Source organism: Cetorhinus maximus, chromosome 7 (genome assembly GCF_964194155.1).
Source record: "Cetorhinus maximus chromosome 7, sCetMax3.hap1.1, whole genome shotgun sequence".
Taxonomy (NCBI): domain Eukaryota; kingdom Metazoa; phylum Chordata; class Chondrichthyes; order Lamniformes; family Cetorhinidae; genus Cetorhinus; species Cetorhinus maximus.
The window spans coordinates 34,437,208-34,454,373 of NC_135885.1; the positions used below are offsets into that span (position 1 = coordinate 34,437,208).

Here is a 17,166-nt window from a genome sequence, read left to right on the forward strand (position 1 = left end):
TTCCACAAAAGTGCTCCCCAGGGTGGTACTGCTTCCACCTGCCTAGCTTCATGCCTTAAAACTAAATCTTGAACTATCTCCTCCCTGGTTGGGGCTGCTACATGCTATCTAAAAAGGTTCTCCTGCTTGCACTGTAAAAATTCAGCTCCCTCCGGGCCTTTTACGCTAATTCTATCCCAGTCAATATTAAAGGTAGTTGAAATCCCTCACTATTACTGTTTTTGTTTTTGGCACATTTCAAAGGTTTGCCTACATATTTGCTCATCTATCTCCCACTGACTGTTTGGGAATGCCACTTTTGTACTCTTCAGTTCAACATATATGGCCGCATTTGATGATCTTTCTACCATATCATCCCTCCTCATAGTTATAACTGTTTCAAGGCCCCCCCCGTCCCCTCCCACCCCCTGCCCTTCTTTTAACCATGTCACAGGTCTGGTGGGCAGAATTTGTTTGTATGCACCTGGAAAATGTTCAGATCCCAGCCAAATTATTAAAGAGAGGAGAGGCCCACATTATTGGATCTCGCCCAGTATATGTTACCCAAGAACTTGCTGGAGATCCTCCTCAAGGGGGAAGCAGGATACCTGGATATGGTGCAGGAACATGCATCGGTCAGCCACATGAATGAGGTGGGAAAGGCCCCATTTGGGCGTTTCACTTTATGTTGTTACAGATTAATCAAGAAGGTGCCTATTAAAAATCCTGCAGAGGTCAAGAGATCTGAGAGGCTCAGAGATGTCACTGGAGAGATACCCAAAATTCAAGTAATTTCCTGATAGAGGGTAAACAGAATGCGGATTGAAACATCTGGCTGCCACATTGGAGAGCGCGGCAGCAGCAACAAATTTCAATCCCATGTTTGGGAAATATTAGACCAATGTTAATGAAATTTCTAAACTCAGAAATCCAGGCTGTTTCACAGCACATCAGTTTTCTTTAATTACAATCACCTTGACTTGTGTCAATATGTGGGAGGAGAGAAATGTCAAGGGTCCAGCTATACTCCCACTCTCTGCAAAGTGTAAAGGAAAGATCAAAACTTGGTCACGCTCAAGCACTTGCAGGTGTTCAGCTCATGAGCAATAGTGGGCTATGATCCACACTTTCTTTATATCAAGATCTGGGACCTCAAAGAAAAGATGAATGGAAGAAAGTTCGAGAGCAACCTAAAAAAATGTTATGGCTTCAATGTGCTTCATCAGAATTGAATACCACTAAGACATAAATGAGAACAAAATATTTTCACAGCTCAATATATTAACTGAAAAAGGTACATCAGATGTTTCAGATAACAGTGTAACTGCATTCTCTGAGAAGAAAACCTGCAACATTCCAACATATATTGTATACAGTTACAGCAATAGTAATAGATGTAATTTTATCATCAAATTTTGAAAATAGCAACAACAAAAACTCATCATAGACAAGCTCTTAATTAACTGGAGTTAATTTTAAGTAATTTGGAAATTACAGGTTAATGAAAATCATGCTGATATAAAATTTTAATGCTAACCTGCAGCATGAGCGCATGTGGAGAGTGTACAAAAATTGAGGGGTTTTCCTTCGGTGATGACTCAAGGCAAAGCTGTGCATCAGTAGCTTTGGCATTATATGTGAAGGCAATACTACTAGCCAACTTCCCATCATACAATACTTGCTTATGATGTTCCGCAAGGTGGATGTCACTCTCCGATTTGAATTTAAAGGTGCTCTGAAAAACAATGCACTCTTATGTTTTCCAAAGCATTCAAAATATTTAACAATATTAACAAAGCAGCAAATGTTCACACTGCTGTATTTAAAAAAACGACTTTAGAACCATAACAAATAACACATAAAAAGTTGTTAAATACAATGTTTCTTCCAAACTCAAACAAGTCAGTTGTGCAGGTATTTTTCACAAGCAGGAAAATCAATGCATTCAAAAATTATTTACGCAGTATTATTTTTATATGAATGTATGTCTTTAAGATCTACATTGCTTCCTGTAAAACTGTAAAATTAATTTACTTTTTTTTTGTTTATTTGTTCATGGGATGTGGGCGTCGTTGGCTAGGCCAGCATTTATTGTCCATCCCTAATTGCCCTTGTTCAGAGGGCATTTAAGAGTCAACACATTGCTGTGGATCTGGAGTCACATGTAGGCCAGACCAGGTAAGAATGGCAGATTTCCTACCCTAAAGGACATTCTCGAGCCAGAAGGGTATTAATGAAGTTTTTATCTAGTATAATTTTTAGTATTATTGTGGAGCAACAATAGAGTGACTATCCTACCAGAGTGCTCAGTAGCTATTATTAGAGTGAGCGTGAGATCAGCTGGAAGATGGTTGTGATGAACATGCAGGGAAGTGTACATACAAGACCATTATCAGGCTCAGTATGCAAAAACTCAGAAAAAAACCAAGCCAGCAAAGAAATGACAATTTCATTCTCTCAGTACATGCTAATTTGAATTTATATCCGAAGAATGAAACTCACTTACCGGCTCATTGCCTGACTTTTAAGAATCATCCACCCACCCACCCCCACGACTACAAATCCTACCATTCTATAACACTTAAATATGCTGTGTGATTACTCTACTCCATCTAAAATGCTTAGTTAGAATTACAACCTTGTTCTCACAGTTAACATTTACTCCCTGATCTCACAATATTTTCATGTGCGAAGTTAACATGTGTCTCTTGCTTTCTTTCATATTTAATAATTGTTTCCAATCCTCCATTTGTTCCATTTCCCTTCCTCTATGCCTCCCATATACAATTTTTCACCAGCTCTGTATCTCCCTCTCTCAGATTCTCATTCTCTTTCTGCATTTCTCTTTCCTTCAGTCTCTTCTCAGACATGTTACTTTGCTGATTGACTTAATTTGTCTTTTACCTCTTTAAAGGCAGGAGGCCCCACAGCAAGATTGGGGACAGCACTTCTATCCCAGGCCAGATGTTTTTCCCATCACTGATGTGGTAGATCTAGAGCCTCAGCCCTGACTGGTAATGGCATGTCTGGAAGCCACTGCGACAGGCGCAGGAGAGAAATAAAACTATGGGCCAAAGAGATGGGACAAGCCAGGAATGAGTAGGGGTGGCATCCAAAAGCGAGCAGAAGGGGAGGGAACAGGAAGGCAGTATTAGCTCCTTGGTGATGAGCACAAAGCCTGGAGCTGAGGATGGGATGTGAGCCAGGGCTAGGCTGGGCTGAGACGGAACTGAATGGAATAAATCAGGGCCAATGGCCACAGCTGGAAGAAAACAGGTCAACAAGGGTTGGGTGGGTGGCTTGGGGCTGCAGAGCAAAAAGTTGGTAGAGAAGAATTATGTTATTTTGATGAATAATAATTTTAAGTAAGTCTTCCTTGGGGGAAAAAAGTAAAGTCAGAATTACAGCCATGCTCAGAATATATATCCTCTCCAAAACACTATACCAGTTACTTTTTTTTTGCTACTGCCTGTGTTATCCGAACAGTCAGGGCTAAGAAAAAGGGAGAGAAAAAGCATGGCTTGGTCAATTTTTTTTTAATATAAACATATATTTTTGATTGAATTCATATCATTACAGTTGATGAAAAACAGTCAGCGGTGGCTCAGCTGGTAGCACTCTCACCTTCAAGTCACAAGGTTGCAGGTTCAAGTCCCACTCCAGGGTTTGAGCAAAAAATCAATGACCTTTAAGTGCAGTAGAGAAGGAGTGCTATGCTGTCTGAGGTGCTGTCTTTTGATTTAGCATTAAACATTTAGCATCTGCCTGCCTGGGTGGATGTAAAAGATCCCATGGCAATATTCGAAGGAGAGCAGGGAATTATCACCAGTGCCCTGGCCAATATTTAACCTTCAATCAACATCACAAAAACAGATTATCTGGTCATTATCACATTTCTGTTTGTGGGAATTTGATGTGCACAAACTGGCTATGTTTTCTACATTACTACAGTGACTACAGTTCAAGGGTAACATATTGGCTGTAAGTACTTTGAGATGTCCGGTGATCATGAAAAGTACTCCATAAATGCAAGTTTTTTTTAAATTCTTCACGGAGATACTAACACTAAAGACAGATGTTAAGGAGGAGCGACTGAGGCTAAGGCCTGGAGAGAGTCAGAACTACAGGATCATAAGAGCAGAACAGAAACTGCAAATCAAGAGAGCAGAGAACAAATATCTAAGTGCAGAGTATATATAAAATATCAAAATTTATTAATTTACATCTATTTAAACCAATGGACCTCTCATCGCATTGTTTACTGTAAAAATTAGAGAAAAATTAGGACAATGTACAAAAAATTGAATTACAAATATTCGACATTTGTTCACCAGTTTCTAGTTGTCCTCTTTCTTATCCCTGCCTTTCTTTTATGCATCTTTCTTTCCTCTTCTGTTGAGGTTATCTTCTTTTGGTCTGTAATTATTGCTGTTTCTTATTTAACTCTCAAGTGTTTTTTTGGTACTTCCAATGAGATGGTCTTCTTTTATCATCCGAGCCTGAAATTCTGCTCCACTATAGGAACTGCTTTAAGATCAGGATTAATTGTAGCTGGGGATGGGGGAGGGAACATAGTATAAATTAACAATCAGCAGGGGAAGGATGCAGTGGGATAAAACATTTAAGGGACAATCTAATTAAATGAGATTAGTGGTAGGAATGGAGACTTTATAACAAAAGTAGGAGCAGAGTTACAAGCAGGTCTGAAACAGAGCTAGAAAATACTAGCTGTGATATGACTGTGTACTGATATTGTATATTTAGAGGGGCCAAAATAAGTTGAGAGTGATAGTCCAACAGAACGAATGAAACTTCTGAAAAGGAACAAAATTCAAAAGCCCCAAAAGAGGAAAGATGTCTGACACAATGCTTACAGAACAGATCATCAGCAGCATGTAATTTTATGAAATTTTGAACTTATGTAAGATTTTATAACATCTCTGAAGAATACCTTGAAGCATTTCCACAAATTATTTTGGAATCTATTTATTTATCTACAAAACCAATTTACATACAGCAAAATCCCATTAATAGTAGTGATATGGATGTTCATTTAAACTGTTCTTGGTGATGATGTTCGAGGAAGAAATGTTGATCAGCATAGGAGGCAACTCTCTGCTCCTCTTCAAATACTGCAAACATATCGATACATCCACCTCAATTTAACACCTCATTTGATGTGCAAAATATTTTTGCAAGGAGATCATGTTTTTATGTGTTTTCTATATCATCTTATTTTTGGTTATATATCCTCAACTGACTGAGGGAATAACAAGGTCACTTAGAAATCAGAAAACCTGTTTGAGCTGTGTGACTGGTTTGTTTTGTAGTATCACTCTCAACTGCTAGATAAGGAAAAAATTGAGCACTTTGGTTAGTTTAGTATAAGATGTTGGTTCCTAATTTTTATATTTCCTCTCTATATTTAAGTGAATTAACTTGCTTTAACTTAAGAAAAAGTGGTTACTTCAGCGAATCAGGAAGCATGGCAAATGACTTTTCAGTAAGATAAAAGCAAAATACTGCGGATGCTGGAAATCTGAAACAAAAAAAATTGCTAGAAAAACTCAGGTCTGACAGCATCTGTGGAGATTATATTTCACCACATTTCTATTCCTCTTTAATTCTGATGAAGAGTCATACGGACTCAATATGTTAACTCTGTCTTCCTCCCCACAAATGACTTTTCATGCTACTAGTATATTTAATGTGTGATACACGCTATGATCAAGAGTTTTATGTTGATAGAGGAATTGTGTTATTTTCAATCTGGGAGGTTCATATGATGATGCTGCAGAATTTTATTGACTTGCAGCACAAACCTACAGCAAGTTAAGAGCTCAGGTGTTCCATGTATGATGTTATTTGTAACTTAACTTAAAATGGAACATTTCAAACAACAAAGAGTGCTGTGAGACTAAATGTAGGTTAAAATATAAGATTATAATTCCATTTTTGTGAATACCAACGAAGAACTTATTGAAATAGATCAGGTTTATTTTCATTACTTTGTGCATCTTAGTTTGAAGTCTGAAAATAAAATAACTATTATATTTGCATGCATTTTTCAATTTACTAATCCTGTCATTTACATGACAAAGCAACTATGTTTTTTTAATTTATAACAATATTAAGTATTCAAAATGCCAAGTATTTCTTCAGCTTGAATGTCGTTTTTAGGAACATAATGATGTAAGTTGCATTGCTGTGTTTAAAATATAAGTTAAAATATAAACAAAATTCAGCTAAATACAAACATAAAAATGGTCAAATATAATTTGCATGAGAAGCTCTGTAGTCATAAGGTTTGTAGTTTATGACCTGCAGAATTCCAAGCCTACTGCTGATTATTTGTATATATGAACACAAGACAGCCAATCTGAGTTAAGCACTCAAACCTAATAAACACAGTGGTAGCATTGGACATGAAAGTTTTTATCAGCAGCAAGTTTTACAGCATTATACATATTAGGATGGTCCACGTGTTTATGGCAGAAATACCCTATATTTTGTTTTCAAGTGATAGTCACTTTAACAACATGGTTTCTCTAGGGTATGATTTCTGGTAAAGCACCTGGCTTCAAGTAAATGATCATGTGACCATGTTGCCTGGGAGATAAGCAATAAAGGAAGGAAATGTCAACATAAATGAATTATAGGGGTGAGATTCAGTGCTGAGGTAGTGTGGGTTTTAGGATCAAGACCAAGCTGTCCCAGAAGAGCAAACGACTCTCACACGCAGAACTCTGGGATAGCCAAGGAGCGCAAGGGGCGGTATGACAGGAGGGGGCTGCGCGAGGCAAGGGATGGGGAGGGGAGGGGAGGGGGATCTCTTTCACACAGATCTCTGGAATAACCAAGGGGTGTGTCTGTGTGCAAGAGCACCGGGGTGGGTGGGGCAGGGGGGGGGTGTCATTACTATCTACTATCTTGAAGGGAACTCGCTTTTTAAGATAGAGTACATTTATTAGTATTCATGTTCTTTGATTTTTGCATAGAAAAGTTTTGACTTAAATCATGAATCTTGTGGCTTCATTTTTTTTTAGTATAAACTTGGGTTGTCGAATTCTTTAAAAAACTGGCCTCTACTAAGATCATAACAATTGAAGCTCTTGTCCGGGATCATAAAAATATCCAATATTAAAACCTGAAATTAGTAATGTTTTCAAGGGATACAGAAATTCTGCTAAACTGTAGAAACTAAGAACAAATAGATCATATGTAAGTTTTGCCACTGAGAAGCAAAGGAGACATTCAAATCCTATACATAGCTCTGTCACCACCTTGTGGATAATTCCCTCCTATTTTTTAATTCTTGGCCTTTGAATTCTAATCTATATGGGAAATATAAATCCTCAGGTTAATTCATAAATACTGACGCAAGGAAATATTTCAGACAGCTTCTATTCCTTAGTCACGTGTTATATTTGCTGGGATCCATCAGGTGCCCAATTGTTTACCTTGCAAACCATTTTCTATAAAGAGCTTAACTAACCTGAGGATTAACACCAAGATACTGAAACTGCACACTATATTTTAAACATTAACACTCAAACGTTTTGCTCAATAAGTTCAATTTTTGTTTTGAAGAAAAGATAGTCTGGAAATGAGTTTGCAAAATGCCTTTTTTGAGTTTCCTAGAATAATATATTGTAGAACCAGCTAGGATTAAAGCTATTTCAGGTCCTGTATTGTGCAATGAGTCGGGCTAAATTTGTAATTTCATATTAAAAGATCCTCTGAGGGAAATGTGATCATAATGCAACTGAAACCCATGGATTTAAAGAGGAAGCTTTTAATGGGGTAAAGAATTTTGGTAAGCCTGAGAATTGGCAACGGTTTAGAAAGCAGAAAAAAGCAACCAAAAATAGAATGAGAGTAAATTAGCCAGCAATATAAAACAGATTGGAAGGGCTTTTACAAGTAAATGAAAAGGAGAAGAGTAGCTAAAGTAAATGCTAATTCCTTAGAAACAGAAATCAAAGATATTATCAAGGAGAATGAGGAAATGGCAGAAATGCTGAATAAATATCTTGTGTCTGCCTTTACAATGGAAGACACAACTTAGATGCCAGAAATAGAAAACAGCCAAGGGGTTAATAAGAGTGAGGAACAGAAGGTAAAAAATATCAGAGGAGACAAAGTATTAGAGAAACTTCAGGGGCTAAAAGCCAACAAATCCCCAGGTTCTGAGGGCCTACATCCTAGGGGTCACGATTTTCCCAAATTCCTTAGCTTCTAGAATGGTCCCAGCAATTGGAAGTCAGCAAAAGTAACACTGCTATTCAAGAAATGAGGGAGAGAGAAAACAGAGAACTTCAGGCCAGCTAGATTGACATCAGTTATTGAGAAAACATATTCCTCACAATTTTTAAGAAGTATTTAGATGAGCACTTGAAACATCACAGCATACAGGGCTACGGGCCAAGTGCTGGAAAATGGGATTAGAATAGATACGTGTTTTATGGCTGACACAGACACAATGGGCTGAAGGGCCTGTTTCTGTGCTGTATAAATTTACGACTAAAATACTGCAAGGAAGATAAATGATAAATATGAACTAACATGCAAACTATGGTTGAACACAATAAACTGCACAATGAATGGCAGATGCAACCATGACAGATCACAGATTTCTCAGCACCCCACCCAGACATCAGCATCCATGGTGAGTTACATAATCTCACGAAAACAGTTTCCACTTTTGAAGATCTAGCCTCTGAATTCTCTCAAAAGCTGCTCTGACTCGGACTGCCTCAGTGACTGCACACCTCCCAATGGTTCAATCTCTTCTCCTGAGACTGTCTTCAACGGGATTCATAAAGCTACACGTCACTCTAATTACTGGCACAATTTTAGCTCTTTAGCAGACAGCTATCTTCAACTGAGCTGGCTTTGCCCCTGGGTTTCTCCAAACTCCAGTCACCCATTTGCACCAAGCTATAAATTGCTCCATGGGCTTCTTCTGAGCCAGCAACCTTCTGGGCTCGCCTTTTATCGCCACCACAGGTCCCATGGTCAGGTTTCCATGCCACCGTCGCCATGCAGGGACCCTGGTGATTTCAGCCACAGCTCCCAAGAACCTGGAACACAGGGCTGAGCAAGCATGGACTGTCACCCTGCCATGCTTCAGGCATGCGTCAGAAATCTTGAGTCTACTGTGAAATGGAGTCCTCAGCCTCACCGGGAATAAAATAAGGTCACACCCCTTAATACTCTCCAGTATTAATATAATATATTAATTAATAATTAATATATTAATTAACCATAAATACTGCCAGACCTTCCGAGTATTTCCAGGATTTTCTGTTTTTAGATCAGATTTCCAGCTTTGTGCTCAAGAAGGGAGTGGTGCAGTGAAGGTTCACTAGCTTGGCTCCTGGGATGACAGGGTTGTCCAAATGATGAGAGGCCAAGTAAACAGGCCTAAACTCTCTGGAGTTCAGAATAAGGAGTGATCTCATTGATACATACAAGATTCCAAAGGGGCTTCACAAGGTAGACATAGAGGTTATTTCCCTAACCTGAAAATCTAGAACATGAGGGCACAGCATCAGTGTCGGGGATCAAGCATTTCAGACTGAGATGAGGAAAAATTTCTTCAGAGGGTTCGGATTCTTTGGAATCCTCTGCAACAGAGGGTTGTAGATTCTCCATCATTGCATATATTCATGGTTGAGGCTGATTTTTTGTCACTAAGGGCATAAAGAGGTATGGGGAGCAGAGATTTTAGGTAGAAAGTCAGCTGTAATCATAGTGCATGGTGGAGCAGGCTCGTTTGGTTAGCTCCCGCTCCTATTTTTTATGTTCTTAAATACATCTGTTTTAATTGAGATTTGCACAATTTCACAGACCCATGTTTTAGTACATAGAAAAATCTCACTGCATGGTTTAGACAAAATGCTTTAATTAATTCCTTATGAATACAAAGTTTCTGAGATAGGATCAAACAATTATGTTCATTGCATTCTTTATTAATTGTGAGTAAAACCCCCCCCTAAATTGCTCAGCAAGTTTATCCAGTGCATAGCTATGATAGACTAGGAAGGAATCCGGTTCAATCCTCAATCTGTGCTGAGTTAGCCTGCCAACACTCACTGTAAAAGGTATATTGGCTTTGGTGAGGTACAGGACAAGATATGGAGCTTCTGAAACCAGGATCCAACTGAATGATAACTTGTCAAATGAGGAGCTGTTCAAATATACATAATGATTTCATAATTTCATATTTTTTTTAAAGGGGAGATGGCGACGTAGTGGTAATGTCATTGAACAAGTACTCCAGAGGCTCAGGCTAATGCTCTGGGTAAATGGATCAAATCCCACCATGGCAGCTGAAATTTAAATTCAATTACGAAATCTGGAATATAAAGCTAGTCTCAGTAATGTTGACCACAACAACTATCACTGATTGTTGTAAAAATTTATTTGGTTCATCAGTGTCCTTTCGGGAAAGAAATCTGCCATTCTTACATGGTCTGGCCAACATTTGATTCCAGACCCACAGCAATGTGTTTAATGCTTAACTGCCCTCTGCAATAGCCTAGCAAGCCACTCAGTTAAAGGGGCAACTGGGGATGGGCAACAAATGCTTGATGCTGACCTTGCCTGGTGACATCCATATCCCATGAAGGAATTAAAAAAGAGACCTTCATGCATAAATGCATCATAGGTATAATATGAGCACACAAAGATAACACATTTATGTGCATTAAGATAGACAATATTAGTTATTCAGGTCTGATGTCCAAAATTCAGCACCTTTGGGACCTAGACCATGCCGGATTTCAGATCTTCCCAGATTTTAGATTACTGACAGTGGAACAGGCAGCTTTGTGTCCAGAGAATAGGGAGAGTCCGGGGAGACAGATCTTAAAGCACTGCAATGATTCTATGATTCAGTGGACTCATGTTTGTGCGTGTGCACAACTCTCATTGATTCTGTCCTCTAGGATTAGCCCAAGAAGGGCCTCTTCATTCCCGCACTTAATCTGCTCTGGGAGCAGCGCCCAGATCTCGCAGAATCACAGAATCTCACAGTGCAGAAGAGGCCCTTCAGCCCATCGAGTCTGCACCGACACGTGAGAAACACCTGACCCACCTACCTAATCCCATTTACCAGCACTTGGCCCATAGCCTTGATTGTTATGACGTGCCAAGTGCTCATCCAGGTACTTTTTAAAGGATGTGAGGCAACCTGCCTCCACCACCCTCCCAGGCAGCGCATTCCAGACAGTCAGCACCCTGAGTAAAAAAGTTCTTCCTCACATCCCCCCTAAACCTCCTGCCCCTCACCTTGAACTTGTGTCCTCTCGTGACTGACCCTTCAACTAAGGGGAACACAGCTGCTCCTCATCCACCCTGTCCATGCCCCTCATAATCTTGTACACCTCGATCAGGTCGCCCCTCAGTCTTCTCTGCTCTAACAAAAACAACCCAAGTCTATCCAACTTCTCTTCATAACTTAAATGTTTCATCCCAGGCAAAATCCTGGTGAATCTGCTCTGCACCCCCTCCAGTGCAATCACATCCTTCCTATAATGTGGCGACCAGAGCTGCACACAGTACTCCAGCTGTGGCCTCCAACATGACCTCCCTATTTTTGTAATCTATGCCTCAATTGATAAAGGCAAGTGTCCCATATGCCTTTTTCAGCACCCCACTAACATGCCCCCCGCCTTCAGAGATCTATGGACACACACGCCAAGGTCCCTTTGTTCCTCAGAACTTCCTAGTGCCATGCCGTTCATTGAATACTTCCTTGTCAAATTACTCCTTCCAAAGTGTATCACCTCACACTTTTCAGGGTTAAATTCCATCTGCCACTTATCTGACCATTTGACCATCCCGTCTATATCTTCCTGTGGCCCAAGACACTCAACCTCACCGTTGACCACCTGGCCAATCATTGTGTCATCCGCAAACTTACTAATCCTACCCCCCACATAGTCATTTATGTCGTTTATGTAATTGACGAATAATAGGGGACCCAGTACAAAACAAAAACAGAAATACCTGGAAAAACTCAGCAGGTCTGGCAGCATCGGCGGAGAAGAACAAAGTTGATGTTTCGAGTCCTCATGACCCTTCAACAGAACTAAGTAAAAATAGGAGAGGGGTGAAATATAAGCTGATTTAAGGTGGGGTGGGGTGGGGCGCAGAAGTGGGGTAGTTGTAGGGACAAGCAAGCAGTGATAGGAGCAGATAACCAAAAGATGTCACAGACAAAAAAACAAAGAGGTGTTGAAGGTGGTGATATTATCTAAAAGAATGTGCTAATTAAGAATGGATAGCAGGACACGCAAGGTACAGATAGCTCTAGTGGGGGTGGGGTGAAATAAGACTAAAAGGGCATAAAAGGTATAGATTTAAAAATAATGGAAATAGGTGGGAAAAGAAAAATCTATATAAATTATTGGAAAAAAAAGGAAGGGGGAAGAAACGGAAAGGGGGTGGGGATGGAGGAGGGAGTTCAAGATCTAAAGTTGTTGAACTCAATATTCAGTCCGGAAGACTGTAAAGCGCCTAGTCGGAAGATGAGGTGCTGTTCCTCCAGTCTGCGTTGAGCTTCACTGGAAGAATGCAGCAAGCCAAGGACAGACATGTGGGCAAGAGAGCAGGGTGGAGTGTTAAAATGGCAAGCTACAGGGAGGTCTGGGTCATTCTTGCGGACAGACCGAAGGTCACTTCTCCCCCCAACCCCACCTTCCCCCCCCCCACCTTAAACCAGCTTATATTTCACCCTTCTCCTATTTTTACTTAGTTCTGTTGAAGGGTCATGAGGACTCGAAACGTCAACTTTGTTCTTCTCTGCCGATGCTGCCAGACCTGCTGAGTTTTTCCAGGTATTTCTGTTTTTGTTTTGGATTTCCAGCATCCGCAGTTTTTTGTTTTTATCTCTGGGGACCCAGTACAGATCCCTGTGATACGCCACTGGCTTCCAGTCACTAAAGCAGCCTTCTGGCATCACCTACAACTTAGTTGTCTCCTACAACTAAGCCACCTTATCAAATTACCCTGTATCCCATGTATTTGCCTTCTTTATAAGTCTCCCATGTGGGACCTTGTCAAAGGCTTTGCTGAAATTCATATAAACTACTTCAACTGCACTACCCTCATCTACACACCTGGTCACCTCCTCAAAAAATTCAATCAAATTTGTTAGGCATGACCTCCCTCTGAGAAGGCCATGCTGACTATCCCTGATCAAACCTTGCCCCTCCAAGTGGAGATAGATTCTCTCCTTCAGAATTTTCTCCAATACTTTCCCTACCACTGACGTGAGACTCACTGGTCTGTAGTTCCCTGGCTTATCTCTACAACCCTTCTTAAATAGTGGAACCACATTAGCTGTTCTCCAGTCCTCTGGCACCTCCCCCGTGGCCAGAGAGGAATTAAAGATTTGGGTCAGAGCCCCTGTGATCTCCTCCCTTGCCTCCCTCAGCAATCTGGGACACAAATCATCCGGACCTGGAGATTTGTCCATTTTAAGCCTGCCAACACCTCCAATACCTTGTCACTCCCTATATCAATTTGCGCAAGAACCTCGCAGTCTCTCTCCCCAAGTTCCATACCTTCATCCTCATTCTCTTGGGTGAAGACAGATGTGAAGTATTCATTCAACACTCTACCGATGTCCTCTGGCTCCACCCATAGATTGCCCCCTCGGTCCCTAATGGGTCCTATTCTTTCCCTGGTTATCCTCTTCCCATTGACATACTTATAGAATATCTTGGGATTTTCCCTATATTTACCAGCCAAAGCTTTCTCATATCCCCTCTTTGCTCTCCTAATTGCTTTCTTAAGCTCCGCCCTGCACTTTCTGTCCCGAGAGAAAAATGTCTGGTTTTCAGACAGCCGGATTTTGGGTAGCAAAACACATCACTTTGGCTGAGTCCTTGGAAGAGAAAAATCACTTTGATTAAAAACATGCACGGGTGAGCAGGAAGTTGGAAATCAACTAAGGAAAGCATCATACCCAGGGAGGGCTCTAAAGAGTTTGTCAAAACTTACATTCCAATCTCACACAAGTGGTCACTTACGTGAGAGGGCTGCCAACACCTGCGTGGCATGAACTGCCTTCAGAAGACATTAAATATTGTCTAAAACTGAAGGGGGAGGAGAAAAAGATTGCAACGCCACACAATTAATTCAAAGTGAAACAAATGCAAGATTTAAAAATGCTTATTACAGGTATACAAGTTATTTACCAATAGAACTGCTTAAAAAGCATGTCGGAGGTAAATTTCTTCTTCTTCCTTCTGCCCCAAAGTTTTTACAATTCACGAGTGTTCAAACATAATGTAATTATTGGTCCAAAATATGTACATATTCTTTCGAGGGGAAGCATGGAATTCTTCAATACCTACTTTTGGCACACAAGTCTGCCCAGTTGACATGTCTCATTTCATACACTAGATGGAGGCAAAGCAATAAAGATAGCAATGCAACTATAAAATAAACACGAACTCCTGACTAGATCTGGAATCGGGAAAAGGTGGCAATAACAGTTATGCATGTACATTTGGCTTACACAGCGTCCACCGACACACAAGTAGTTTCTCCCACTGCTGACGTCACTGATGTGGGTCCATCACAGCCAGTATCAACACTGGTTTGCGCCCTTCCACTTGCCTCCTATCTGCCACTAGCCTGCTCCCTCTGAAGCCTTCCTCGCATTCTGTCCTCCACTGGCACACACTCTATGCTGCATCAGCCCTCTCCTAAGCAGTCACCACACAGTGTTCCTGTCTCTAGCCATTGCAAGCCAAAGTGTCAGTGGAATCCTATTTTGCGGATATTCAAGCTCTCTCCATTCTACATTATTTACAATGTTCCAGACAACTGTGTTTCAACACAATCTCATCTGTCAAAATAAAACTGCTCATCTTTCAAATAAAAATACAAATGTATCTTCACTTTCGCTAAGATTTATAAGAATAATCTATCAATCTGTATATGAAAGAACAAGTTTTGGGTGTTGCAGGCTCCAGTTGCAGTCGCTGGATTTGATGTCACAGGCACTGCAAATACAACTGCAACCTCTGCAGCTGCAACATCACCATATCTATAGCACTATAACTCCAGGCATTGAACAGGAACAAAAACTCAGAACCCACTCCAACTACCGGCACATGCACAGTTTCTACCACTGCTGTCGTCATTGTTGTGCATCCGCTGTTTGCCTCCCACTCCCCGCAACCTCTCTACACCATTAGCCCATCCCAACTCACTACACCCTTTCTTTGTCGCTCCCTCCTGCTCGTCAATCCATCCTGCTCGCCACGAGACACAGGCCGGAGTGGGAAGGAGCAGAGGGCAAAGCCGGGTGGGAAGCAACGAAAGGTGTGGGGAGCTGAAAGAAGTGGGGGGGTGGGGATAGCAGGAGGAAGCAAAAACTGTGTTGGGTGTTGTTTTCTGCTGTCTTTGTTAGACCTGTGCCATTTTTGATGTAGGCAATTGCCTGGGACGTCCCTGTCAGGGAGTGCACTCTCTGTAGTTGTGGCATCAGCCAATGTAGTCATGTAACACAGGCATGAGAGCAAAAAGTAGTGACGTTATGGAAGATACTAAATAATTGTAAGGAACCCAGACAGACAGTTCAGTTGTTGCTCTTTACTAAGAGCAAGTGTTTGCCATGGTTATGGTATTGTGTTGCTGGAGAAGAAGTGAACTATCTGCTAAATTAATCTACTTGTGTGAAGCTAAAAGTAACAAGTAAAACAGGAGAATTAAACAACCGCTATGATATAAAAATGGATTAGATTCTGAATGTTTCCCACCTAAAATTCAATAAGGTTCCCAAGTCATAGATCTGATGCATTTTTAATAAGCTTTTCTCAGTGGTCTAGAAAGCGAAATTCAAAGGCAGACAAAGCGAAGGCCAGCATCAAATGGGCACTCCCAAAGCACACAGCGTTCACAAGGTAGATGATTTGAAGGCACAAATAGAGGTAAACTGATATGATTTAATTGCCATTCCAGAGATATGGATACAAAGTAATCGAGACTGGGAACTGAATATTCACAGGTATTCATCATTTAGGAAGGATAGGCAAAAAGTAAAGGGAGGTGTGGTAGCACTGTTAATAAGGCTCAAGATTAGTACATTAGTTAGAGAGGGTCTTAGATTTATGGATCAAGATGTAGAATCAGTTTGGGTGGAGCTAAGAAACAGGGGCAGCAAACATTGGTGAGAGTTGTTCACAGGCCACCAAACTGCAGTGGTAACACTGGGCAGCCAGGGGCTGGCGTAGTCCCGTGGGGTGGGGAGTCCCTTGACGGAGGCAGCCAGGGGTGGGTTCTCCACGGGAGGTGCGGCAGTGAAGCGGGTGGTGGGGGGGTGGTCCAGGTTCAACATGGGTCGTCTTCTAACATTTTCTGAGTAACTATTGCTGCATGACAGTCGGAACCATCCAAAATTTGCCATTTAAAATCACAATTTTTGGGCTGTTTCCGGTGCAGGGCAATTGCCCATGGGAAGGTTACACTTCCCAGGCAATTGCCGTGCATCCTTACCTGGGAACTTCAGGGGCGGGGCAGGGTGGGGAGGGGGTCCCTCAGCGCATCTTTGGGGTGCCCACCAGATATGATGCCCTGGAGTTCAGAAGTTACGTCCATACAAATGCAAGCTAGCAAGAAACATAAAAGCGGACTTTAAAAAGGAAACAATTAGCAAAGACAAACGTGGGTCATTAAAGGCGGAGACAGGAGAATTTGAAATAGAGAACAGGGAAATGGCAGAAAAACTACACAATTACTTGTGTCTGTCTTCACAGAGGAAGATACAGAAAATCTCCCAGAAATAGCAGGGAACCAAAGGGGCTTGTGAAAATGAGGAACTGAAAGAAATTAGTATTAATGAAGAGGTAGTAGTCAGAAAATTAATTGGATTGAAGGTTGATAAATCCCCTGGACATGATGAGCTACATCCCACATTGTTGAAGGAGGATGCTATACATAGTGAATGCATTGGTGGTTATCTTTCAAAAGTCTGTATAGATTCTGGAAAGGTTTCTGCAGACTGGAAAGTAGCAAATGTAACCCCACTATTTAAGAAGGGAGGGAGAGAGAAAACGAGAACTATAGACCTGTTAGTTTGACGTCAGTAGTAGGGAAAATGTTAGCATCTATAATAAAGGATGTGAGAACTAGACACTTGGAAAATAATTGTGATTGGGCAAAGTC

At 41.0% G+C, this 17,166-nt stretch overlaps 1 protein-coding gene across 2 annotated transcripts in view; it reads right to left on the reverse strand.

The window, feature by feature from the left end:
- The window catches only part of nbeaa (neurobeachin a), a 1,012,857-nt gene that overhangs the window by 844,313 nt on the left and 151,378 nt on the right, over positions 1-17,166 (reverse strand). For both annotated transcript variants that reach the window (XM_078545316.1, XM_078545315.1), the window contains exon 9: positions 1,517-1,714. In XM_078545316.1, the coding sequence (XP_078401442.1) occupies positions 1,517-1,714 (198 nt within the window). The remainder of the gene's footprint in view (positions 1-1,516; positions 1,715-17,166) is intronic.